At 47.1% G+C, this 27,549-nt stretch overlaps 1 protein-coding gene across 2 annotated transcripts in view; it reads left to right on the plus strand.

Moving 5' to 3' along the window:
* LOC130189889 (keratin, type I cytoskeletal 19-like) overlaps positions 1–23,556 on the plus strand; it is a 34,415-nt gene extending 10,859 nt beyond the window's left edge. Inside the window, exons 2-10 of one of the 2 annotated variants that reach the window (XM_056408883.1) lie at positions 17,610–17,734; positions 17,969–18,413; positions 18,855–18,937; positions 19,212–19,368; positions 19,890–20,054; positions 20,453–20,578; positions 20,674–20,888; positions 22,774–22,802; positions 22,895–23,556. In XM_056408883.1, the coding sequence (XP_056264858.1) occupies positions 17,715–17,734; positions 17,969–18,413; positions 18,855–18,937; positions 19,212–19,368; positions 19,890–20,054; positions 20,453–20,578; positions 20,674–20,888; positions 22,774–22,802; positions 22,895–22,977 (1,323 nt within the window). In that variant the 5' untranslated portion in view covers positions 17,610–17,714 and the 3' untranslated portion in view covers positions 22,978–23,556. Of the gene's footprint in view, positions 1–17,609; positions 17,735–17,968; positions 18,414–18,854; positions 18,938–19,211; positions 19,369–19,889; positions 20,055–20,452; positions 20,579–20,673; positions 20,889–21,652; positions 22,212–22,773; positions 22,803–22,894 lie in introns of those variants that run through there. The other variant, XM_056408884.1, reaches the window with a different exon arrangement.
* The last annotated feature ends 3,993 nt before the right edge of the window (positions 23,557–27,549 follow it).

The raw sequence follows: 27,549 nt of genomic DNA on the forward strand, positions 1-27,549 counted from the left end.
TGATCCAATGTGAGGTCAAAGGTCAAAGATCAGGCATGTCTGTGTTTAGATTGTAAAGCCCTGAGGGGACTTTGTAATTTATGATAATGGGCTATACAAAATAAACTGAATTGAGTTGTTTGTGTGTGTCTGTGTGTGTCTGTGTGTGTGTGTCTGTGTGTGTCTGTGTGTGTGTGTGTGTGCGTTCATCACACGTCATGTAGTAGTCTTGTTACATTCATCAGCCGCACTCCTCGTTCATCAGGTCTACGTCACACGTGCCCCGGTGCATTGTGGGAAGCAAAGGACGAGCAGTTTGAACTCATGACGCCTTCAATTTGAATAACATTTGTGTAAACAAGCGGCTCCTCGGGGCTCGGCCCGTGGGCCTGTGGGCCTTCACCGGCTGCAGCTGAGACAAACTGTAAACCCCGTGTTGTGGAAACATTACATCACTATCATCTCATGTCATGTAGCTGACGCTTTTATCCAAAGCGACTTACAATCCTGTCACATTCAGACACCGTAGAGCAGCGACAGGGAGCCACTCAAGGACACATCGACTAGGGCGGGGTTTGAACCTCCAACCCCCTGATTGAAAGACGGACCCCATTGTATCCCCATTCGATCCCATTGGATCCCAAATGGGTCCTAATTGGATCCCCATTGGGTCCTCTTTAGGTCCCCATTGCATCCACATTGGTTCCCCATTGGATCCCCATTGGGCTGCTTATCAGAACCTCTGAGGCATCCAATTCAATTCAGTTTATTTGTATAGCCCAATTTCACAAATTACAAATTTGTCTCGGAGTGCTTTACAATCTGTACACACAGACATCCCTGCCCCAAAACCTCACATCGGACCAGGAAAAACTCCCAAATAACCCTTCAGGGGGAAAAAAAGGGAAGAAACCTTCAGGAGAGCAACAGAGGAGGATCCCTCTCCAGGATGGACAGAACAATAGATGTCATGTGTACAGACACAGTACCAAGAAGTTAAAGCCTGTATCCCCAGTCGGAGGCTCTTTTTGTGATCGTTTGGTTTTCCTGCAGCGTCCTGTGATTTAATTCAGCGTTACGCAACAGCTTCAACCGAACCGTCCGCGGTGAGCTGGAGCGCCGAGGGTGTGGTGTGTTTACACTTCAGCGTCAAGAAAAGCCTCCAACATGTTCCCAGTGTGACTTTAACACACAAGGTGAACAGGAGGTAGTCTGATGGTATCAGAGTCCCTCTAGGAGGACTTGATGAACACCGTATCCAGTCCCCCCCCCCCCCCCCTCAGCTGACCCGGTTGTGTTTGGAGGTCTTTGGGATCTAAACGTTGCTGACAGACAACAACGCGGACCGGCCCAGACGTCAACACGGCGTGAACCCGTCACCGGCCGTCTTCATGAGAAAGGGGATTGGGAAAGAAGTGGGAGGAGTCTTGTTTTATTGCATCTGTCCATCCTGGAGAGGGATCCTCCTCTGTTCTCTCCTGAAGGTTTCTTCCCTTTTTTTCCCCCTGAAGGGTTATTTGGGAGTTTTTCCTGGTCCGATGTGAGGTTTTGGGGCAGGGATGTCTATGTGTACAGATTGTAAAGCACTCCGAGACAAATTTGTAATTTGTGAAATTGGGCTATACAAATAAACTGAATTGAATTGAATTGTTTTCAGTCAAATCCAAGCTTGTTGAAGAGTTAAGAACAGAGATAAAGAGATAACGCTGTTTGATGTTGGCTTAGAAAGTGCATTTCAAGCTAAAAGCAAAGTTAAACTATTTAAGAAGAACAAATGTAAATAGAAAAGAACGTAGACGTTCTCACATATCCGCAGCACCTAGAGGACAAAACAAGTTATTGTAGTCGTATAAACATTTTATCAGGTAAGTTTATCTTTAAAACCTTTTGTGCACAAACCACACGACCATATGGTTACCATCGTTTGATTTTCACGACTAATACCCCATTGCATCCCCATTGCATCCCCATTGTATCTCCATTGCATCTCCATTGCATCTCCATTGTATCCCCATTGTATTCCCATTGCATCCACATTGCATCCCCATTGTATCTCCATTGCATCTCCATTGTATCTCCATTGCATCTCCATTGCATCTCCATTGTATCTCCATTGCATCTCCATTGCATCCCCATTGCATCCCCATTGTATCTCCATTGCATCTCCATTGTATCTCCATTGCATCTCCATTGCATCTCCATTGTATCCCCATTGTATTCCCATTGCATCCACATTGCATCTCCATTGTATCTCCATTGCATCCCCATGTTATCCCCTTTGTGTCCCCATTGTGTCCCCATTGCATCTCCATTGCATCCCCAGTGTATCTCCATTGCATCTCCATTGCATCCACATTGTATCCTCATTTTATTCCCATTGCATCCACATTGCATCCCCATTGTATCTCCATTGCATCCCCATGTTATCCCCTTTGTGTCCCCATTGTGTCCCCATTGCATCTCCATTGCATCCCCATTGCATCTCCATTGCATCCACATTGTATCCCCATTGTATTCCCATTGCATCCACATTGTATCCCCATTGTATTCCCATTGCATCCACATTGTATCCCCATTGTATTACCATTGCATCCACATTGCATCCCCATTGCATCTCCATTGCATCCCCATACATTTGATTTGATTTTCACGACTAATTGATTCTCTGCTGACGAAGTTTCTCCTTGAAGAATCAGACAGCGCTCCTCCTGACGTCGACACGGAGACGTGTTCTTGAGTCTCCTGTCAACAACGACAGAACAACGGGTCTGGATCCCACCATGAGAGCGAGGGACGTCTGCTCTTCTAGACGTTCCTCAGAAGTCGAGCAGACAGTGCTCAGAGAACAGTTTGTGCTTCCAGAGAACACATCGTCCTCATGAGCTGTTCCTGATCATGTTGCCAATATAAACACAAGATCAGCGGTTCCCAAACTCAAGAATGCCGCGGTCCAATTTGAAATCTGAAAATCTTCAGCGGCCCACCCAAGCCTTTAATCACAACTCTGATCAAAACATGAACTAGGGATGATTAAATGACCTTCAGAATTTAACTGATTAAAAATTTATTAACCGACAAATTATGTTTTGTATACCATTTTCTCTGGAGCTCATATATATTTACTTTAATACGACAAGAGGGCGCCCCATTGGACATCGTTTTGTTTGGCAGCGCCTTTTGTTGAATAACGACAGGCGGACAAGAGCAGCCGTTTCGAGCGAGAGCCTTATTGTTTTATTAATCTGTTCGTTTAAATTGTTTCTGCTTCATCAATTAATGTTTCACATAACGAATGTGCCGCTAGAATTGTTCAAATAATACTTAAACTAGGAAAAAGATGTACGTTTTGTATCTTATCAATTATCAATCGTTTTAAGTAAAATACAGAATTTTGCAACCCCAATGTTACGACAAGGTCTTAGACGCAACAGGAAAGAGCGAGACCACTATCCAACTTTGCGTTTGTTATTTTTTGTATTTATTTGGGGCTGGGAGAACAGCTTCAGGAGCCGACAAGGCCAAAATACAAACAACAAAACACCTCTTACTTTTAAAAGGAAACTAACTAACTAACCTAAGCAAACAAAAAATAAAATCAATATACACCGTTCTTCCCTAACTCCCTATCGAACAAAAACAGATGACAAAAAGAAAGAAAATGTGGTCAAACTCCCTACTTCCCTGCATAATATATACAAGTGTTACAAATAGGTTTGTGGAGAGTGACACACCTACACACACACACACACACACTCACACACACACTCACACACACAGCAGATACGAAACAAACAAATAAATATTTGTATATTAATTTCAAACTTTTCAAAATTGAAAATTAAAAACATTTTATTTATTTATTGTAAATGACCTCTCGCGGCCCACCTACAGTACCTTCGCGGCCCACCAGTGGGCCCCAGCCCACACTTTGGGAATCGCTGCGCTAGATCATTTACTTTTGAGCGTAAAGTGAACGTGCCAAGTGTTTAAGTGCCTTGGCAGCTTGAATGTGTCTCAGAATATTACTTCTGCTTTTTGAGTGAACTAACATGAGTTGAGTCGTCTCTGTTTATGACTTTACACTTGTTTACACATCAACAACATCTTTTTAATCACGGCGGCTCCAGAGATGATGGTCATGAGGTCATGAGGTCATGAGGTCATGAGGTCATGTGGTCATGTGGCCATGAGGTCATGAGGTCATGTGGTCATGAGGTCATGAGGTCATGTGGTCATGAGGTCATGAGGTCATGAGGTCATGTGGTCATGAGGTCATGTGGTCATGTGGTCATGAGGTCATGAGGTCATGAGGTCATGAGGTCAGGTGGTCATGTGGTCATGAGGTCATGTGGTCATGAGGTCATGAGGTCATGTGGTCATGAGGTCATGAGGTCATGTGGTCATGAGGTCATGAGGTCATGAGGTCATGTGGTCATGTGGTCATGTGGTCATGTGGTCATGTGGTCATGAGGTCATGTGGTCATGAGGTCATGTAGTCATGAGGTCATGAGGTCATGTGGTCATGAGGTCATGTAGTCATGAGGTCATGAGGTCATGTGGTCATGAGGTCATGAGGTCATGTGGTCAGGTTGTTGCTCCAGACTGAAACACCTCAACATATGGATGACATTACCGATGCATGTCCACAAACAATGGGACGTAAAGTGCCTTAAACCTTCATTCTTACTAATGGCCAGCAGGGGGAGTCTTCTCTGGTAGCAAACATGAGTCTCATGGCTTCATGGAAGTCTTTCAATTCAATTCAATTCAGTTTATTTGTATAGCCCAATTTCACAAATTACAAATTTGTCTCGGAGTGCTTTACAATCTGTACACATAGACATCCCTGCCCCAAAACCTCACATCGGACCAGGAAAAACTCCCAAATAACCCTTCAGGGGGAAAAAAAGGGAAGAAACCTGGAGGAGAGCAACAGAGGAGGATCCCTCTCCAGGATGGACAGATGCAATAGATGTCATGTGACCAGAAGGACAGATTTAGAGTTAAAATACATTCAATGAATATGACAGAGTGTATGAATAGTTCATAGTAGGCATATTCCACGATGGAGACCTCCACGATCCATCAGGCAGATGGCGGTGGGGAGGAGAGGGCGGAGTCTCAACAGTGGGCGGAGTCTCAACAGGACAGTGGCGCAGTCAGGAGCAGGAATTCCACGACCCAGACCTCGATGATCCATCAGCAGATAGGATCTATGCCGTCTCATAGGGTCCGATGACCCCATGAGACGTGAAGTCACAAGGACTCCGGGGAGAAAGCAGAGTTAGTAAGGTGTGATTGAGAGATGAACATTCATCCTTAAGGAGAGAGAAAAGAGGAGATAGGTACTCAGTGCATCCTAAAACGTCCCTCGGCAGCTATAAGCCTATAGCAGCATATCAAGGGGCTGGACCAGGTGAACCTGATTCAGCCCTAACTATAAGCTCTGTCAAAGAGGAAGGTCTTAAGTCTACTCTTAAATGAGGTGACTGTGTCTGCCTCCCGGACTGAAATTGGAAGCTGGTTCCATAAAAGAGGAGCTTGATAACTAAAGGCTCTGGCTCCCATTCTACTTTTTAAGACTCTAGGAACTACAAGTAGTCCCGCATTTAGTGAGCGTAGCTCTCTAGTGGGGCAATATGGTACTACAAGCTCCTTAAGATATGATGGAGCATCACCAATCAAGGCTTTGTAGGTTAAGAGAAGAATTTTAAAAGTGATTCTTGATTTTACTGGGAGCCAGTGCAGAGCAGCTAGTGCAGGAGTGATGTGATCTCTTTTTAGTTTTAGTGAGAACACGAGCTGCAGCATTCTGGATCAACTGAGGGACCTAAGAGATTTATTAGAGCAGCCTGATAATAAGGAGTTGCAGTAATCCAGTCTCAAGTAACGAACGCTGAACCAATTTTTCTGCATCTTTTGAGACAAGATGTGCCTGATTTTGAAATATTACGTAGATGAAAGAATGCAGTCCTTGAGATTTGCTTTACGTGGGAGTTAAAGGACAAGTCCCGATCAAAGATAACGCCAAGATTCTTTACAGTGGTGTTGGATGCCAGGGCAATGCCGTCTACAGAATCCACATCACCAGATAATTGATCTCTGAGGTGCTCAGGGCCGATTAAAATTACTTCGGTTTTGTCTGAGTTTAACATCAAGAAGTTGCAGGTCATCCATGTTTTATGTCTTTAAGACATGCTTGAATTTTACCGAGTTGGTTGCTCTCCTCTGGTTTTATCGATAAATATAGTTGAGTATCATCTGCATAACAATGAAAGTTTATGGAGTGTTTCCTGATAATATTGCCCAAAGGAAGCATGTATAAGGTAAATAAAATTGGTCCAAGCACAGAACCTTGTGGAACTCCGTGATTAACGTTGGTGGTTATCGAGGCGTCATCGTTTACAAATACAAATTGAGATCCATCTGATAAATAGGATTTAAACCAACTTAGTGCCGTGCCTGAAATGCCAATCGACTGCTCCAGTCTCTGTAACAGGATGTCATGGTCAATGGTGTCGAATGCAGCACTAAGGTCTAACAAGACCAGTACAGAGAGGAGTCCTTTATCTGCTGCCATTAAGAGGTCATTTGTAATTTTCACCAGTGCTGTCTCGGTGCTGTGGTGTTTTCTAAATCCTGACTGGAACTCCTCAAATAAACAATTATGATGTAGAAAGTCACACAACTGATTTGCGACCACTTCCTCAAGGATCTTGGAGAGGAAGGGGAGGTTAGAGATCGGTCTGTAGTTAGCCAACACCTCTGGATCCAGAGTGGGCTTCTTCGGTAGAGGTTTAATAACAGCCACTTTGAAGGAGTGTGGTACGTGGCCTGTTAGCAGAGACACATTGATAATATCTAATAGAGAGCCGCCAATTAAAGGCAAAACGTCTTTAAGCAGCCTCGTCGGGATGGGGTCCAAGAGACAGGTAGACGTGTTCGAAGTAGAAACCGTTGAAGATAATTGGTCACGGTTGATGGAGAAAAGCCCTCCAAATATACACCAGGGCATACAGCGGTTTCCAAGGCCATTCCACTTGAGGACAGATCACTGGTTAAGGGCAAGAGAATATTAATCTTGTCCCTAATAGTTAAAATCTTTTCATTAAAGAAGTTCATAAAGTCATTACCACTGAGGTTTATAGGAATGCTCGGCTCCACAGAGCTGTGACTCTCTGTCAGCCTGGCTACAGTGCTGAAGAGAAACCTGGGGTTGTTCTTATTTTTCTCTATTACTGATGAGTAATAGGCTGCTCTGGCATTACGGAGGGCCTTCTTATATGTTTTAAGACTATCTCGCCAAACTAAGCGGGATTCTTCGAGATGAGTTGAACGCCATATGCGTTCAAGCTTTCGTGATGTTTGCTTCAGTTTGCGGGTCTGAGGGTTATACCAGGGAGCAAACCTCCTCTTCCTCACTGTCTTCTTCTTCAGAGGGGCTATCGAGTCCAGTGTCATTCTCAGAGAGCCTGTGGCACTATCAACAAGATGATCAATCTGGGACGGACTAAAGTTAGACCAGGAGTCCTCTGTTATATTGAGACGTGGTATCGAATCAAATGCAGAAGGAATCTCTTCTTTAAATGTAGCTCCATGTCAGTTGAACATCTGGTGTAGAACCTTTTGACTAACGGTGTACACTCCGGTAGTATGAACTAAAGTGATGAGGTTGTGGTCTGACAGAAGAGGATTCTGAAGACCTTTAGATGCTCAATGTCAACGCCATAAGTAAGAACAAGATCAAGCGTGTGGCCAAAGCTGTGAGTGGGTTTCTGCACTCTCTGGCAGAAGCCAATCGAGTCCAACAAGGAGATGAATGCAGCACTAAGGCAATCATTATCAACATCCACATGGATATTAAAATCTCCTACAATAATAACTTTATCAGTTTTAAGAACCAAACTTGATATAAATTCTGAGAATTCAGATATAAACTCTGAATATGGACCTGGTGGCCGGTACAGAATCACAAATAGAATTGGCTGTAGTGTTTTCCAGGTTGGTTGTGAAAGACTAAGAACAAGGCTTTCAAATGAGGTGTAGTGTAATTTAGGTTTAGGATTTATTAATAGGCTTGAGTCAAAGATGGCTGCTACTCCACCTCCTCGACCGGTGCCTCGAGGAATGTGAGTATTAATATGACTTGGAGGAGTCGATTCATTTAGGCAGACAACATCCGTTTGGAAATGGGGAAAAGAGGTTTTAAGTTTGCTGCTCCTGCGGCTTGGAATTTGCTGCAGACAGACCTGGGTCTCCGGGAGCCGGTCTCCTGAGGTGTTTTTAAAAATAGATTGAAAATATTGGAGGGAAATTCATCTAGCTGTAGATGTTTTATATGACGGCGGTATGTGCTCCTGTGTGAGCTGGGTTGTGTTGGCTTGAGACTTAGTTTTGGTTTTATTCATGCTGTGATTTAGTTTTTCGTTTTATATATTGTCTGTCACTGTTTTATGTTTTATGTTGTATTGTATAAACTTTGTGTGACGTGCTGCTGCTGCTGTCTTGGCCAGGACACTCTTGTAAAGGAGATTTTTAATCTCAATGAGGCATTTCCTGGTTAAATAAATAAATAAAATAAAAATAAAAAATTTAAACAAAAATATTCTTCATGGCTCAGCCAGGTTTCAGTTAGACAACATAAATCAATGTGATTATCTGATATTAAATCATTTAGTAACACAGCTTTAGATGACAGAGATCGAATATTTAGGAGACCACATTTAATAGTCCTGTTTTGTTGCACTGCTGAAATAATGGTGTTAACTTGTATAAGGTTATTGTGTACGACTCCTCTTCTGCTTACTTTTGATAGAATTAATTTAAGTTGAAGTGGCCGTGGGACAGACACAGTCTCTATGGAGCTCTGGGAGGGACTGGGTGAGAGGGGGGGAGGCCCCGGGGGAGGGAGGTGCTATGATAGATAGATAGATAGATATATACTTTATTAATCCCCAAGGGGAAATTTGTCGAGTCAGTAGCAGCAACACACAAGAATAAAAAACCAAAACACAAAATATAAGAAGGGTTAGGGTGATCTGGCAAGAGGTGAACTGTTGTAGAGCCTCATAGCCGTCGGCAGGAATGTTCTCCTGTATCTCTCCTTGTGGCAGCGGAGCGTGAGGAGACGTCTGGAGAAAGTACTCCTCTGTCCCTGTAGGAGGTGGTGGAGAGGGTGGTCCGGGTTGTCCAATATGGACACCAGTTTCTTCAACGTCCTCCTCCACCACCTGTTCCAGGTGCTCCAGCTGGCAGCCGATGATGGAGCCAGCCTTCCTAACCAGTTTGTTAAGACGGCTGGTGTCACCGGCTCCGATGCTGCTCCCCCAGCAGACAATGGCAAAGTGCAGCACACTGGCCACAACCGACTGGTAGAATAACTCCAGCATCTTGCTGCACACGTTGAAGGATCGAAGCTTTCTCAGGAAAAAGAGTCGACTCATCCCCTTCTTGTACACAGCGTTGATGTTGGCCTTCCAGTTCAGTCGGCTGTCGATGGAGACGCCCAGGTACTTGTACTCCTCCACCATGTCCACGTCCACTCCCAGGACACTCAGAGGTGTAGGAGCTGTCGCCTTCCTCCTGAAGTCCACCACCATCTCTCTGGTCTTGGCCACGTTCAGCCGCAGGTGGTTCTCATCGGCCCACTTTACAAAGTCACTCACCACTGCCCTGTACTCCTCCTCCCGTCCATCCCTAATACACCCGACCACTGCAGAATCATCAGAGTACTTCTGCAGATGGCATGACTCCGTGTTGTACTGGAAGTCACTGGTGTACAGGGTGAAGAGGAAGGAGACAGAACAGTTCCTGTGGGCTCAACATCACTGACCACCGTTCCAGACAGCACACGGCCCATTCTGACAAACTGTGGTCTGCCTGTGAGGTAGTCAGTGATCCAGGAGATGGTGGACGCGTCCACACGGCCACCGCAGCTTCTCACTCAGCAGCAGTGGCTGGATGGTGTTAAATGCACTGGAGAAGTCAAAGAAAGTGACTCTCACAGAGACACCGGTTCCATCCAGGTGCGACTGAGCTCGTTGCAGCAGGTAGATGATGGCGTCGTCCACTCCCACATGAGGCTGGTAAGCAAATTGCAGAGGGTCCAACGATGATTTCACCTGCGGCCGGAGGTGGGCCAAGACCAGCCTCTCCAGCACCTTCATCACATGGGAGGTGAGGCGACGGTCGGTAGTCGTTGAGGCCAGATGGTGCTGACTTCTTTGGGACAGGGACCAGGCACGACGTCTACCACAGCACGGGTACTTCCCCCAGCCTCAGGCTGAGGTTGAAGAGGCGCTGCAGGACACCAGACAGCTGGGTGGGCAGGTCTTTAGGACCCTGGGGCTGATGCCATCAGGACCTTCAGCTCTGCGCTGGTGTAGTTTCTCCAGCTGTCTTCTCACCTGGTCAGTCGTCACAGAGAGAGGGGAGGGTGGAGGAGCCCATTGTTATTGAGGGCTCGGTGGATGTGCAGCTCAGCAGGGGGACAGAGGGGAGGAGGTGTTTGGGAGGTGTGATGTGGAGGAGACGGGAGGGCTGTGAACTGAACCTATTGAAAAACAGTTCAGCTCGTTGGCCCTCTCCAGGAGCCCCTGGCTGTCTCCTCCCACCTTGAAGCCAGTTATCTGCTTCATGCCAGACCACACCTCCCTTGTGTTGTTCAGCTGGAGTTTGGCCTCCAGCTTCCTCCTGTAGGAGTCCTTGCCTCCTGAGCTTCACCTTTAGGTTGCGCTGGGCTTTCCTCAGCTCATCCCTGTCTCCAGACCTGAAAGCAGCTTTCTTCATGTTAAGAAGCACCTTCAGGTCCCTGGTGATCCAGGGCTTGTTGTTGGGGAAGCAGCGCACAGTCCGTGATGGGATGGTGGTGTGTTCACAGAACTTGATGTATTCCGTGATGCAGTCGGTCATACTGTTGATGTCCTCCCCGTGCGGTCCACACAGCACATCCCAGTCCGTTGACTCCAAGCAGTCCTGTAGAGCGTCGTTAGCCTCCAGAGACCACCTCCTCACAGTCCTGGTGGTCACCGCAGCCTCTTCACCAGAGGAACATACCTGGGTGTCAGCCGGACCAGGTCATGATCAGACCTGCCGAGGGGGGGAAGGGCAGTGGCGCTGTATGCGTCCTTAGTATTAGCATACAGCAAGTCCAGAGTTTTATTGTTCCTTGTTGGGCAGTCTATGTATTGATGGAAGGTTGGCAGAGCTTTATCCAGTGTGGTGTGGTTAAAGTCACCAGTGATGGCCATGAATGCTCCAGGCTGATGATTCAGCAGAGCAGACACAGTGGAGTGGATGGTGTCCACAGCTTCCTCAGCGTCAGCTGATGGCGGCACGTACACGACAACCACAATGGCGGACGTGAACTCTCTCGGCAAATAGTACGGGCGCATCCCCACGGCCAACAGTTCAATGTTCGGGCTACAGAAGCGCTCCTTCACGCACACATGGTCCGGATGGCACCACCATTCATTCACATAAACAGCGATCCCGCCCCCCCTCTTCTTGCCGCTCTGTGTAGCGTCTCTGTCAGCCCGAACAGTCCTGAAGCCGGGCAAAGACGCGCTGTGATCCGGATAGTCCGCGTGTAGCCACGTCTCAGTGAAGCACAAGAGACTGCTCTCACGGAAGATCCTCTCGGACATTACCAGCGCGCCGAGCTCATCCGTCTTATTCGCCAAAGACCTCACGTTCCCCGTTATGATCGACGGTACCGAGGGTTTGTATCTCCTCGTTTTAGCCCTCCGCTTGATACCCGATCTGCAACGCGAGCCTCCTCCGTAGCTCCAGTGGGATCACAGGTCTGTCTCCAGGCAGAAGCTTCGGCCTGCACAGCGATCAGCTGAGCACGCGAGTAGACGACGGTCCCCGTCATTGTTTTGCTGTGGCTCACCGATACTCACGACAAAGTGAACAAAAGCCACAGTAGAAGTATCGAAAAAAGTAGTTATGGTCCAGCGTCCGACCGTAACTAAGACAAACGTGAAAGAAAAGAAAAAGAAAAAGAGAGGAAAAGTGCAAAAAAAGACAATAAAATAAAAGCAAAACGCCACTACTGAAACAAGCAGCCGTTGGCACAGCGCTTCCTCCTATGGGGGACACTGGGTGAGAGGGGGGGAGGCCCCGGGGGAGGGAGGTGCTATGGGGGACACTGGGTGAGAGGGGAGGCTCTGGGGAGGAGGTGCTATGGGGACACTGGGTGAGAGGGGAGGCTCTGGGAGGGATGTGCTATGGGGACACTGGGTGAGAGGGGGAGGCCTGGGGAGGGATGTGCTAGGGGGGACACTGGGTGAGAGGGGAGGCCCGGGAGGGATGTGCTATGGGGACACTGGGTGAGAGGGGAGGCCCGGGAGGGATGTGCTATGGGGGACACTGGGTGAGAGGGTGAGGCCCGGGGAGGATGTGCTATGGGGACACTGGGTGAGAGGGGGAGGCCCGGGAGGGATGTGCTATGGGGACACTGGGTGAGAGGGGAGGCCCGGGAGGGATGTGCTATGGGGACACTGGGTGAGAGGGGAGGCCCGGGAGGGATGTGCTATGGGGACACTGGGTGAGAGGGGAGGCCCGGGGAGGTGTGCTATGGGGACACTGGGTGAGAGGGGTGAGGCCCGGGGAGGGATGTGCTATGGGGACACTGGGTGAGAGGGGAGGCTCTGGGGAGGGATGCTATGGGGACACTGGGTGAGAGGGGAGGCCCGGGGAGGGATGTGCTATGGGGACACTGGGTGAGAGGGGAGGCCCGGGGAGGGGTGTGCTATGGGGACACTGGGTGAGAGGGGAGGCCCGGGAGGGTGTGCTATGGGGACACTGGGTGAGAGGGGAGGCCCGGGGAGGATGTGCTATGGGGACACTGGGTGAGGGGAGGCTCTGGGGAGGGATGTGCTATGGGGACACTGGGTGAGAGGGGAGGCCCGGGGAGGGATGTGCTATGGGGACACTGGGTGAGAGGGGGAGGCCCGGGGAGGGATGTGCTATGGGGACACTGGGTGAGAGGGGAGGCTCTGGGGAGGGATGTGCTATGGGGACACTGGGTGAGAGGGGGAGGCCTGGGGAGGATGTGCTATGGGGACACTGGGTGAGAGGGGAGGCCCGGGGAGGGATGTGCTATGGGGACACTGGGTGAGAGGGGGAGGCCCGGGGAGGGATGTGCTATGGGGACACTGGGTGAGAGGGGAGGCCCGGGGAGGATGTGCTATGGGGACACTGGGTGAGAGGGGAGGCCCGGGGAGGATGTGCTATGGGGACACTGGGTGAGAGGGGAGGCCCCGGGAGGATGTGCTATGGGGACACTGGGTGAGAGGGGAGGCCCCGGGAGGGATGTGCTATGGGGACACTGGGTGAGAGGGGAGGCCCGGGAGGGATGTGCTATGGGGACACTGGGTGAGAGGGGAGGCCCGGGAGGATGTGCTATGGGGACACTGGGTGAGGGGAGGCCCGGGGGAGGTGTGCTATGGGGACACTGGGTGAGAGGGGGAGGCCCGGGAGGGATGTGCTATGGGGACACTGGGTGAGGGGAGGCCCGGGGAGGATGTGCTATGGGGACACTGGGTGAGAGGGGGGGGAGGCCCCGGGGGAGGGAGGTGCTATGGGGGACACTGGGTGAGGGGCGTGGGGCTCCTCTGTTTCTGCCTTCTGACATGAACCCTGCGTTGTCACGGATACGGCTGTCCGGTGGTCATGTGGTCAGAAATGAGACGCGCTCCGTCCAACGTGGGATGGATGCCGTCTCTCCTCATCAGATCAGGTTTTCCCCAGAAAGTCTTCCAGTTGTCTACGTAGCCCACATTATTCGCTGGGCACCTCGACAGCCAGCGGTTGGAAGACAACATTCGGCTAAACAATTCGTCTGTCTGCACATTTGGGAGAGGGCCAGAGAAAACAACGGTGTCCGACAACGTCTTGGCATAAGCACACACCGATTCCACATGACCTTTAGTGACTTCCGAGCGGCGGGCTCGGGCGTCATTACCACCGGCGTGTATTACAATCTGACTGTATCTCCGCTTGTCCTTAGCCAGCAGCTTCAAACAAGACTCCACGTCGCCCGCTCTGGCCCCCGGGAGGCACACGACTCTGGTCCGTGGCTTCGCTATTTTCACGTTCCTGACTGTAGAGCTCCCGATAACCAGGGTGTGTTCCTCAGCGGGTGTGTCGCTGAGCAGGGAAAACTGGTTGGAAACGTGAAGTGGTTGGTGCACAGCGGGCTTCTGTGTAGACTTACTACTCCTGCGAACAGTTACCCAACCATCCGGCTGCACGGTTACCGCCGGGGAACAGCTATCAGCTGACTGTAGCTCCGCGCCGGCTACGGGAGAGGGCGGGCTAACTAGCATAGCTGTCTGAGCTTCGATAGCGCGGAGCCGTGCATCTAACCCACTTAGACCTGCCTCCAACCTAGCAAATAAACTACACTTGTTGCATGTATCGTTATCATTAAGGGAGGCAGGGGGATAACTATACATGAGACACACTGAGCAAGAGGGAGCGGGAGGGAGAGAAGAAGAAGTCATGCTCGCTGTTGAGCAACCAGAGCTTACCGGAAGAGCGAGATGATGCGTTCAGTCTTAAAGCTTCAAACACTGGAAACAGAGTTCATGGTCGCCATTGATATGTTAAGTCATCATCATACAACTTAATGCTCATCTTTCTGGTTCCAAAACAACAGGCCCACACACACACACACACACACACACACACACACACACACACACACACACACACACACACACACACACACACACACACACACACACACACACACACACACACACACACACACACACACAGACCCACACACACACACACACACACACACACACACACACACACACACACACACACACACACACACACACACACACACACACACACACACACACACACACACACACACACACACACACGCACACACACACACAGACCCCCACACACACACAGACCTATACACACACACACACCCACACACACACACACACACACACAGACCCACACACACACACACACACACACACACACACACACACACACACACACACAGACCCACACACACACACACACACACAGACCACACACACACACACACACACACACAGACCCACACACACACACACACACACAGACACACACACACACACACACACACAGACCCACACACACAGACCCACACACACACACACACACAGACCCACACACACACACACACAGACCCACACACACACACACACACAGACCCACACACACACAGACCCATACACACACACACACACACACACACCTGCCCCCACCCACACACACACACACACACACGCACACACGCAGACCACACACACACAGACCTACACACATACACACACACACACACACACACACACACACACAGACCCCCCCCACACACACACAGAGACCCCCACACACACACATACATAGACCTACATACACACAGACCCATACACACACACACAGAGACACCCCCCACACACACACACACACAGACCCATACACACATACACACACAGAGACCCCCCCCCCCCACACACACACACTTGACTGTATGCCCGTGCCCAGGGCCGGAGTGGGGCCACTTTTCAGCCCGGGAATATCAGGCTCAAGACCAGCCCACTTTTTTCATGGTGTAGTGGAAATTGGATAAATGAAGCAACAGTTCAGCTCTTACTATCCTGTAGTTCTTTTATTAATACCATGGTCCAACAAATAATCTAAAGGTTAAATACAACAATAATAATCCACTTAAGATGAGAAGTTAACAAAAAATATGCACAACATTAAAAAAGGCAGAAGGGCGTAGCAGGGGTGTCAGACTCAGATGAGGCAGTAGGCCAGATTTGTTGGAGTGAGACCTCATGGGGGCCGTCATGGTCATTGTCATGGTCATTGTCATGGTCATTATCATGGTCATGGTCACTATCATGGTCAAGGTCATGGTCATTGTCATGGTCATTGTCATGGTCATTGACATGGTCATGGACATGGTCATGGTCATGGTCATTGTCATGGTCATTGGCATGGTCATGGTCATTATCATGGTCATTGGCATGGTCATTGTCATGGTCATTGTCATGGTCATTGTCATGGTCATTATCATGGTCAAGGTCATGGTCATTGTCATGGTCATTATCATTGTCATGGTCATTGTCATGGTCATTGTCATGGTCATTGTCATGGTCATGGTCATGGTCAAGGTCATGGTCATTATCATGGTCATGGTCATGGTCATGGTCATGGTCATTATCATGGTCATTATCATGGTCATGGTCATGGTCATTGTCATGGCCATTATCATTGTCATGGTCATTGTCATGGTCATGGTCATGGTCATTGTCATGGTCATTGTCATTGTCATTGTCATGGTCATTGTCATGGTCATGGTCATTATCATGGTCATTGTCATTGTCATTCTCATTTTTCTGCATGAGTATTATATAGTGGTGATTTACTCCTTTACTACACCCACTTCTGAGTAAACAATGCATATTGGTTCATCAAGTACTCTACTGCTCTTTCTTATAATATATAACTTTAATTCATATAGTGTCCTCTGTTATCCTCTCTACCTGTCCCTGTCGTCATGGCCTCCTCATTGCAAATGTCGGGCTCATCATTTTCAGCAGGAGACTCTTATCGCTGCTCCGAAGCTACAAAGAAAAATGAAGTCATATTACTGCATACTTCAATATCAATAGTATATACCAATATTTGCATAATATTTGCAAAGTCTATGGATCGCCATATTTTGGGTGATATAAAAAGGCTAATATTTTAATTCAATGTAATATTTTGCTTGGGAATAGGTTGACAACGCTGCAATGATATTAATCACGGCTACAACGTTAGCCGAATAGTTATGTTGCTAATCATTAGGCCTTTGTCTCTCTTTACCAGTTGCCACTTGTGTTTGTCCTCGTGAAAATAAATCTGTAAGCTTGGCACATTTGGCAGCATCCTCCTCCAATGCCTTTCTTTTTTTCAACCTGGCTTTTCCAGCCCCTCCTGCCCTCTTCCTCCCCTCCGTCCTCCCTGACGCGTATCGTTGCGGTCGGGCCGGCCCAGCTATCAGGAGCTGAGAAAACTTTTTGGAAAAGACGGCTAAGGACCGAACCAACTCTATTTTGGAGGGGTGAAGTTCTCCTCTCCCAAATTGAGTTGGTTGGTTCCATAATGGACTGAACCAACTCTATTATATGGCAGGGGTGAACTTCCTCGCACGGTAACCCATGCAGAGGCTGCGGTGTCAGAATGCGGAACGTGTTTAGCCCACTTTAAGAGAAGATGGACTAACGTGACAAATGTCAACAAATACAATCCTCGACCGGCCCAGAAGTGAAGCGGCCCACCGGGAACACTCCCGATTCTCCCGATTACCCACCCCGGGCCTGCCCCTGACCAATTAGCGTTATCGCTGCTGTGATCCAATCACAGGACGGCGTCTCGTTTAACTAAAGTCTGTGTTCAGGAAACAAAGTATTTAGTCAATTAAAATCAATCACCGACTTAGCTTTGAATATTTAAGAGAAATGTTTGAATAAAAAAAAATTAATGCAATTACAATTGTTTAACGAGTCGGCTATTAATAAAAACAATGACGCCTGCATTCCTGAAATCAACCTTCATAGATCCGGTTGGCTGCTGCTTTGCTATTGGAATGAAATGAGTCCAACGACACCGCCGGATTCAAACGAGTCAGACTAGAGACGCCATGAGGCGCGAGATGAGATGGGATGGCCCCTGACATGTATTTGTGAGTATACATACTTTGATAATTAATGAACAATTACTCCCACACCTGTGGCAGCCATCACATATCCCGACAGCCCGCCGCACCCGGTCACACCCCCGGTGCAGCGGCAGCATCTCGTCCTCCCACCTGGCGGCCGCGCCCCCGTCCGGGAGGAGGCTATAAAGAGCTGCCTGCAGGCCGCCGCAGCTCCATCGGCTCCTCTCCCTCTCTCCCTCTCTCCCTCTCTCTCTCCAGCTGCACCACCCACCCACCTCGGAACATGTCCAACAAGTACAGCCTCGGCGCCTCTGGCTTCTCCATGTCCTCTTTGCCCAGGATGTCGAGCGCCATTCGGGGCACCAGCGTCCACGGCGGCGCGGGGGGCCGCAACACCCGGTTGTCGTACCCCTCCAACGGCCTGGGCTCCGGCTTTGACATGGCGGGGGTCCTCGGGTCCGGAGTTGGTGGAGGAGTTGGAAGTGGAAGCATGGGGAACAGTTACTCATCACCGTCGGAAAACAAGAAGCTGTCCATGCAGAACCTCAACGACCGGCTGGCCACCTACATGGACAAGGTGCACTCCCTGGAGGCCGCCAACGCCAAGCTGGAGCTCCAGATCCGGGAGTGGTACGACAAGCAGACCCCCGCCGCCAAGGACTACAGCAAGTACGAGGCCATCATCGAAGACCTGCGCAGAAAGGTACCCCCCCCCCCCCACACACACACACACAACGACCTCCAATAGAGATGAATAATGTGTGTGATGTTTCAAAGCTTCCTCTTTAAACATTTCTTATGACATATTTCCCCACGACATGACGTCCTCGCGGCCTCGCTGTGTGCGGAATCATTTCTAAAGCCACGTCGACAGTATAAAGATATAAATAGTAATGATCATATAATATCAGGTGTGTGTGCTCCTTCTGGATGTGCGAGGCACACACACTCAACCCGCCGGTCCCTCGCCTGCAGGCGCTCGTGTTTACCATGAGTACATCATGTGAGGGTGTCATATTACAGCAGGTACAGGACAAACATGTGGCTGATAACAAAAACAAAACCTTCCAGTCATGAATCCCTAACATATGCATCTATGAGTGTTTCACGTGGTTCATAAACTCCCGTCTCCCGGTGTCTCCAGATCCGCGCCGCCACGCAGGACAACGCGCGGCTGATGCTGCAGATCGACAACGCCAGGCTGGCAGCGGAGGACTTCAGGATCAAGTGAGTGAAAAGAAGTCCTAAGTACCAAATTAGAGTTTATAGAGGAGACATCTGGGCCGCGCAGCTGGCACCGCGGCTGCGTGTTTGCTCAGCGGCCGCGCGCGCGGTCACAGGGCGGAGCGCGCAGACGAGGCGCACGACCGGTGCGACCGGTTCCCGGAGGAGATCCACCTCGTCTCTTCTTCTTTTTGTTGTCGGTAACACTAATCGAGCGGGTGCATCAACCTCCTCCTCCTCCTCCTCCTCCTCCTCCTCCTCCTCCTCCTCCTGACAGGTTTGAGAACGAGATGGCGCTGCGCATGTCGGTGGAGGCGGACATCGTCGGGCTGCGTAAGGTCCTGGACGACCTGACCATGGCCCGGGCCGACCTGGAGATGCAGGTGGAGGGCCTGAAGGAGGAGATGATCTACCTGAAGAAGAACCACGCAGAGGTGAGTCTGAGGAAGAGCATGGCACCGTCAGCACACAGGAGTAGAGGCGGTGCATCAGACTGCTGCAGACCGATAGTTATTCACACATTACATGTGGTCTAAATGCTCTTAGTTGTTGTTTGAACTGTTTGCACTTCATTACTAGAAGACTTTGACTTTGACTTGGAGATGTAAATATCAGTTTTTTGTAAAAGTTCCCGCGGACAGAAGCAATATTAAATTTTTTTTTTTTGTAGCAGGTCAACTTCTTGCCAAATGCCTCCCGGCGTTATATTTTTTACTTGTACAAAGAACCGGTTTTGTAAAACCTGTTTGGAGAGAGGACTGACGGCTGCGCCGCAAACCAGAGAGAGACATTTTAAATAAATATAGAGCGCTACAGAGAGTGAAAGAGAAAAAAAGAGTAAAAAAGTCTGTGAACACGTAGAAAAAAATATATTTTGTAAAGTTTCCTAACATTAGCCACCATTCAGCTGTGTGTGTTTCCCCTCTGACCTCTGACCCCTGCGTGCCGCCTGCAGGAGATGGTGGCCATGCGCAACCAGGTGAAGGCCAGCTCCGTGAGCGTGGAGGTGGACGCGCGGCCGCAGAACGACATGGCGCGCACCATGGACAAGATCCGGGGTCAGTACGAGGCCATCACCGACAAGAACCGCCGCGAGATGGAGGAGTGGTACAAGGTCAAGGTGAGCGCGCCACAGGAGGCAGACAATGAGCTTAGCATTGAGGCTGGCTAGCCTGGCTCTATACAACACGCATGTAAAGCTCAGTAATTACAAATTAAATTGGATATTTCAAGTTGAACCCTTTCTAGACTTGTTATTTATATATATATATATATATATGTATATAAATATTATATAATATATATATATATATGTATATAATATATATATTATATAATACATATAGAGATATAGATATACATATATATATTATATATGTATATCTATATCTATATTATATAATATATATATAATATATATATATATATTATATAATATATATCGATAGATATATATATCGATATATATACGTAGATCGTATTTGTGACCGTTTTTGACCGTTTTGTGGCGTCTTCCAGTTCGATGAACTGAACAAGAACGTGACCTCGAGCACCGAGAGCCTCCAGAGCTCCCGGAGCGAGATGACGGAGCTCAAGAGGACCCTGCAGGCCCTGCAGATCGAGCTGCAGTCCCACCTCAGCCTGGTAATCCACACACACACACGCCACCGAGCACGCTGCTTCTGAGCTGCTTCTCATCTTTAGGGCTCAATAACACCCCCCCCCCCCCCTTTCTCCAGAAATCGGCCCTGGAGGGCCAGCTGGAGGAGACGGAGTCCAGCTACGGCCTGCAGCTCAACCAGCTGCAGGGCATGGTGAACGGCCTGGAGGAGGAGCTGAAGAACGTGAGGGCGGACAGCGAGCGGCAGGCGCACGACTACCAGCTGCTGCTGGACATCAAGAACCGGCTGGAGATGGAGATCGCCGAGTACCGCCGGCTGCTGGACGGAGAGGAGTAAGAGGCCCTTCATGACCGCTGCACTCAGACACTCGGCCACTTCACGTAGGACTCAGGAAACATGGCGGGACCATCGGAAACACTGACCTATGTTTGGATGGTGATTTAGCGTAGCTTAGCATCGAGGCTGGCTACAACCAGGAGACCTTTAGATGAGTTTAGCTTAGCATCGAGGCTGGCTACAACCAGGAGACCGTTAGATTAGCTTCGTACTGAGACTAGCTCGCCTGGCTACAACCAGGAGACCGTTAGATTAGCTTAGCTTAGCATCGAGGCTGGCTACAACCAGGAGACCTTTAGATGAGCTTAGTTTAGCATCGAGGCTGGCTACAACCAGGAGACCGTTAGATTAGCTTAGTTTAGCATCGAGGCTGGCTACAACCAGGAGACCGTTAGATTAGCTTAGCTTAGCATCGAGGCTGGCTACAACCAGGAGACCGTTAGATTATCTTAGTTTAGCATTGAGGCTGGCTACAACCAGGAGACCGTTAGATTAGCTTAGTTTAGCATTGAGGCTGGCTACAACCAGGAGACCTTTAGATGAGTTTAGCTTAGCATCGACGCTGGCTACAAATATATATACATATATATATATATATGTATATATATACATTTATTTATATATATCAATATTTATATATATACATTTATTTATATATAAATATTTATATGTATATATATATACATATATAAATATATTTGGTTGAGTTGTGTAGCCTACTGAATTAATCCCCACATCTTTCCACCCTGTCCACACCCAGGGGCCATAAGGGATACCGGGTTCCCCGGTAGGCCGACGGGTCGGGCCGGCCCGCCTCTCACCGACCGGCCGTCGCTCTGACGTCGCCGGCCTCTCCGACGTTCTATGCTTCGCAGAACACGTTAAATTTACTCTAACGCATAAAGTCATTATTCCCTGACTGACGTCTGTCCTGCTCCTCACGATCTGTGGACTCGCCTCACGCTCTGGATGTTGTTGCAGGTTTTCAGAGCTTTTTGGTGATTTTTAGGATCATATTTCAGGTCATATTTCAAAATAAAACATCTTATTTTTTCTTTTCGATATATATATATATATATATATGTATATGTATATTTCATTCTTTCTGTGCGTCCCGTTACCACGGCGACCGTGCGTCAGCATGGCACCAACCCGTAACTCCTGTTAAAGGTGGAGGTGAAAAGCTCCAAGGGGAGAAAGAAGAGGTCCTCGGAGGAAGGTGCATGTCATGGATGACCCAGCATGCAACACTCCTAATCCAACTGATGGCCACGCCTCTTCCTATGTTCTGGTCTACAATATAGTTCTTACAAATTCTACCCTCTGTTTCCAGTTTCTTTATTGTGTGGTGTTTCTCGACTAACATTCATTCCTATACTTATACTAACATCTAATACTAATATTCATCTAGTAAACTACGCCGACCTTGGAGGGATACAATAGGAGTATCATTTTAATTTAATGTGTCCATCCGGGCAGATTGGTGGAGCCAAATGTTATTAAAATAACAACAGATATGTTAATGATTAAATAATGTGACGCGTCTGGCTGTATTACCAAGTAAGCCACTGATTGGTCGATACGAGTGGGCCGGTCTCACAGGAATTCCCGCCCACACCTGGAGAGATAATTCATTGAAGGTGACGACGTGAAACACCAGATCTTAGCATGCTGGAGTTCACCAGAATAAAATAACCGTAATTAAAAACAGAATAGAATACTTTGAGCGTGAACATGAGACACGTCAGACAGATTCTCCATGACTATTTATTATTTGCATGTGAGGAGGCGTCGGTCTTCTCATGTTCGATTATTAAGGGAATAAGATACTTTTAATAATCTTGTTATTGTATTAATTGTAACTTTTTTTCTGTCTTCTAGACGGGCCGCCGTCCCGATGCCACCCAAACGTAAGTTTACATCAACGCTATTATTTATTATTTTCTTGAAAGAAAAATAAATACACACCACATATTTTTTTCTTTTTCACTTGTGTGTGCAGCGGTATTTTCCCAGAGGAGGATGGTGGTGATCGAGGAGATCATTGATGGAAAAGTGGTTTCCCGCAAGGAGGAGTTCCAATGAGGCTCCGCTCACCGGAAGTCGACTCACATTAACTAGGACAATGTTTTGTTGTATTTGAAATATATTTCTCTTTTTCAAATATGTGTGCAGAGTTGGGATTTAGATTTTAGTGTCAGAAATATTTATTCTGATGCATTATCATAACGAAAAAGATGGTAAAATAATTTAAACATTTTTAGATGTATAAGAAGAATTTTTGTGTTTTTTTGTGCACATTATTAACTGTTTTTTTATTATTACCTCACTCCCATTTATTAAAACCCCACTGACAACGTTACTGTCTGCTAACCTGCCTGTAATACCAGATGTGCACACTAGGTGTCACTGTGTGCTCCTCTGGCTTTTGGATAAAATAAACATAATGCTGTACTTTTTATTTTTATTAAGAGCTGTGTAATGATTTATTTGACACTTTTCACTAAATCAAGAACACTTTTTAAATATTTGTTAAATCATCGTTTTGGTAAAAAGAGGTTTGGGTCTCTCGGGTTTCCATTCACTATGAGTTCTATTTATTTTACCCATTTCTTGTAAGACTTACTGTCAAAAAGTGTTTCATTAAAAAAATATGGAAAAACACGACGTGTGTGTGTGTGTGAGTGTGTGTGTGTGAGTGTGTGTGAGTGTGTGGGTGTGAGTGAGTGTGTGTGTGTGTGAGTGTGTGTGTGTGATTCAATTTCAGTTTCAGTTTCAAGTTTTTATTGTCACATCCCCTTTTATACAAGTATAATCGGTTTGTGAAATTCTTATGTGCAAAACACCCGACAGCAGTAGCAGACTAAAAAAAGAATAAGAATGAGAATAAACTATACGATATCCACAAAAAAAAGAAGAAAGTATTAACAATATATATATATAAAACAATGTAATAGAATATACATCATGACAATATATATATATAAAACAATGTAATAAAATATACACTTTTTTGAGACAATATATATATATATATGTATATACATACAATATATATATACAATATATATATATAAAACAATGTAATAAAATATACACCATGGCCATAGATATTCACAGAATATGTTCTGGTGTGTAGTGTTAATGAGGGTCTCAGTCCTTGTTCAGCAGCCTGATGGCCTGACTGAAGAAGCTGTCCCTCAGTTCGTTTGTGCGGCACTTGATACTGCGGTATCGCCTGCCTGACGGTAGAAGGTGAACAGTTTGTGGCCGGGTGGTTATTGTCTTTCATCATCCGTTTGGCCCTGGCCACGCACCGCTTGGTGTATATGTCCAGGATGGAGGAAGCTCACCTCCAACGATGTACTGTGCCGACCGCACCACCCTCTGTAGTGCCCTCGCCCAGGGCGGTGCAGTTCCCGTACCAGACGGTGATGCAACCTGTCAGAACACTCTCGATGGTACTGGTGTAGAATGTTCTGAGGATGCGGGGCCATGTTGAATTTCCTCAGTCGCCTAAGGAAATACAGGCGTTGTTGGGCCCTTTTCACCACGTGAGTGGTGCGTGGTCCATGTGAGGTCCTCGGAGATGTGCACGAGGAACTTGAAGCTGCTGACCTCTCTACTGCAACTCCGTCTATGGAGATGGGGTGTGCTCTCCTCTCCGCTTCCTGTAGTCCACGATCAGCTCCTTGGTCTTCTTGACGTTGAGGACGAGGCTGTTCTCCTGGCACCACTGTACCAGTGATCCAACCTCCTCCCTGTAGGCTGTCTCGTTGTCGTCGGTGATCAGCCCCAACACTGTTGTGTCGTCAGCAAACTTGATGATGACGTTGAGCTGTGCATGGCCGCAGTCGTGGGTGTACAGGAGTAGAGGAGAGGGCTCAACACGCATCCCTGAGGGGCTCCCGTGTTGAGGGTCAGCGGCTCTGAGGTGGTACTGCCCATCCTCACCACCTGGCGGCGGCCCGACAGGAAGTCCAGTATCCAGCTGCACATGGTAGAGTGCAGGCCTAGACCTCTGAGCTTGGTGTCGAGCTTGGCGGGAACAATAGTGTTGAACGCTGAGCTGTAGTCCACAACCAGCATTCGCACACAACAGTTCCTCCCCTCCAGGTGTGAGTGAGTGTGTGAGTGTGAGTGTGTGTGTGTGTGTGTGTGTGTGTGAGTGTGTGTGTGTGTGTGAGTGTGGCCTCAAGGGGGAGGGTCTAAACAAAGTATCATCAACCTCGAGACGGTCTGTCGTTTGGGAAAGTCAAACATATCAAGTCCCTTTATTTTATACATCCCAATATTATAAATTAGCCTTAGAGGGCTTTACAATCTGAACACATAAAACATCCCTGACCTTTGACCTTTGACCTCACATCGGATTAGGAACAACTACCAAAAGAAATATTTAAAAACCCTTTCAGGGGGAAAAAAGGTAAGAAACCTTCAGGAGGATCAATAGATGTCATGTGACTAGATGAACAATAGATGTCATGTGACCAGATGAACAATAGATGTCATGTGACTAGATGAACAATAGATGTCATGTGACCAGATGAACAATAGATGTCATGTGACTAGATGAACAATAGATGTCATGTGACTAGATGAACAATAGATGTCATGTGACTAGATGAACAATAGATGTCATGTGACTAGATGAACAATAGATGTCATGTGACTAGATGAACAATAGATGTCATGTGACCAGATGATCAATAGATGTCATGTGACTAGATGAACAATAGATGTCATGTGACTAGATGAACAATAGATGTCATGTGACCAGATGAACAATAGATGTCATGTGACCAGATGAACAATAGATGTCATGTGACCAGTTGATCAATAGATGTCATGTGACCAGGTGAACAATAGATGTCATGTGACCAGGTGAACAATAGATGTCATGTGACCAGATGAACAATAGATGTCATGTGACTAAATGAACAATAGATGTCATGTGACTAGATGAACAATAGATGTCATGTGACTAGATGAACAATAGATGTCATGTGACTAGATGAACAATAGATGTCATGTGACTAGATGAACAATAGATGTCATGTGACTAGATGAACAATAGATGTCATGTGACCAGATGAACAATAGATGTCATGTGACTAGATGAACAATAGATGTCATGTGACTAGATGAACAATAGATGTCATGTGACTAGATGAACAATAGATGTCATGTGACCAGATGAACAATAGATGTCATGTGACTAGATGAACAATAGATGTCATGTGACTAGATGAACAATAGATGTCATGTGACCAGATGAACAATAGATGTCATGTGACCAGATGAACAATAGATGTCATGTGACTAGATGAACAATAGATGTCATGTGACCAGATGAACAATAGATGTCATGTGACTAGATGAACAATAGATGTCATGTGACCAGATGAACAATAGATGTCATGTGACCAGATGAACAATAGATGTCATGTGACCAGATGAACAATAGATGTCACGTGACCAGATGAACAATAGATGTCATGTGACCAGATGAACAATAGATGTCATGTGACCAGATGAACAATAGATGTCATGTGACCAGATGAACAATAGATGTCATGTGACCAGATGAACAATAGATGTCATGTGACCAGATGAACAATAGATGTCATGTGACCAGATGAACAATAGATGTCATGTGACCAGATGAACAATAGATGTCATGTGACCAGATGAACAATAGATGTCATGTGACCAGATGAACAATAGATGTCATGTGACCAGATGAACAATAGATGTCATGTGACCAGATGAACAATAGATGTCATGTGACCAGATGAACAATAGATGTCATGTGACTAGATGAACAATAGATGTCATGACTGAACAATAGATGTCATGTGACCAGATGAACAATAGATGTCATGTGACCAGATGAACAATAGATGTCATGTGACCAGATGAACAATAGATGTCATGTGACCAGATGAACAATAGATGTCATGTGACCAGATGAACAATAGATGTCATGTGACCAGATGAACAATAGATGTCATGTGACCAGATGAACAATAGATGTCATGTGACCAGATGAACAATAGATGTCATGTGACTAGATGAACAATAGATGTCATGTGACCAGATGAACAATAGATGTCATGTGACCAGATGAACAATAGATGTCATGTGACCAGATGAACAATAGATGTCATGTGACCAGATGAACAATAGATGTCATGTGACCAGATGAACAATAGATGTCATGTGACCAGATGAACAATAGATGTCATGTGACCAGATGAACAATAGATGTCATGTGACTAGATGAACAATAGATGTCATGTGACTAGATGAACAATAGATGTCATGTGACCAGATGAACAATAGATGTCATGTGACCAGATGAACAATAGATGTCATGTGACCAGATGAACAATAGATGTCATGTGACCAGTTGATCAATAGATGTCATGTGACCAGGTGAACAATAGATGTCATGTGACTAGATGAACAATAGATGTCATGTGACCAGATGAACAATAGATGTCATGTGACCAGATGAACAATAGATGTCATGTGACCAGATGAACAATAGATGTCATGTGACCAGATGAACAATAGATGTCATGTGACTAGATGAACAATAGATGTCATGTGACCAGATGAACAATAGATGTCATGTGACCAGATGAACAATAG

This window comes from Pseudoliparis swirei, chromosome 24 (genome assembly GCF_029220125.1).
Source record: "Pseudoliparis swirei isolate HS2019 ecotype Mariana Trench chromosome 24, NWPU_hadal_v1, whole genome shotgun sequence".
NCBI lineage: Eukaryota > Metazoa > Chordata > Actinopteri > Perciformes > Liparidae > Pseudoliparis > Pseudoliparis swirei.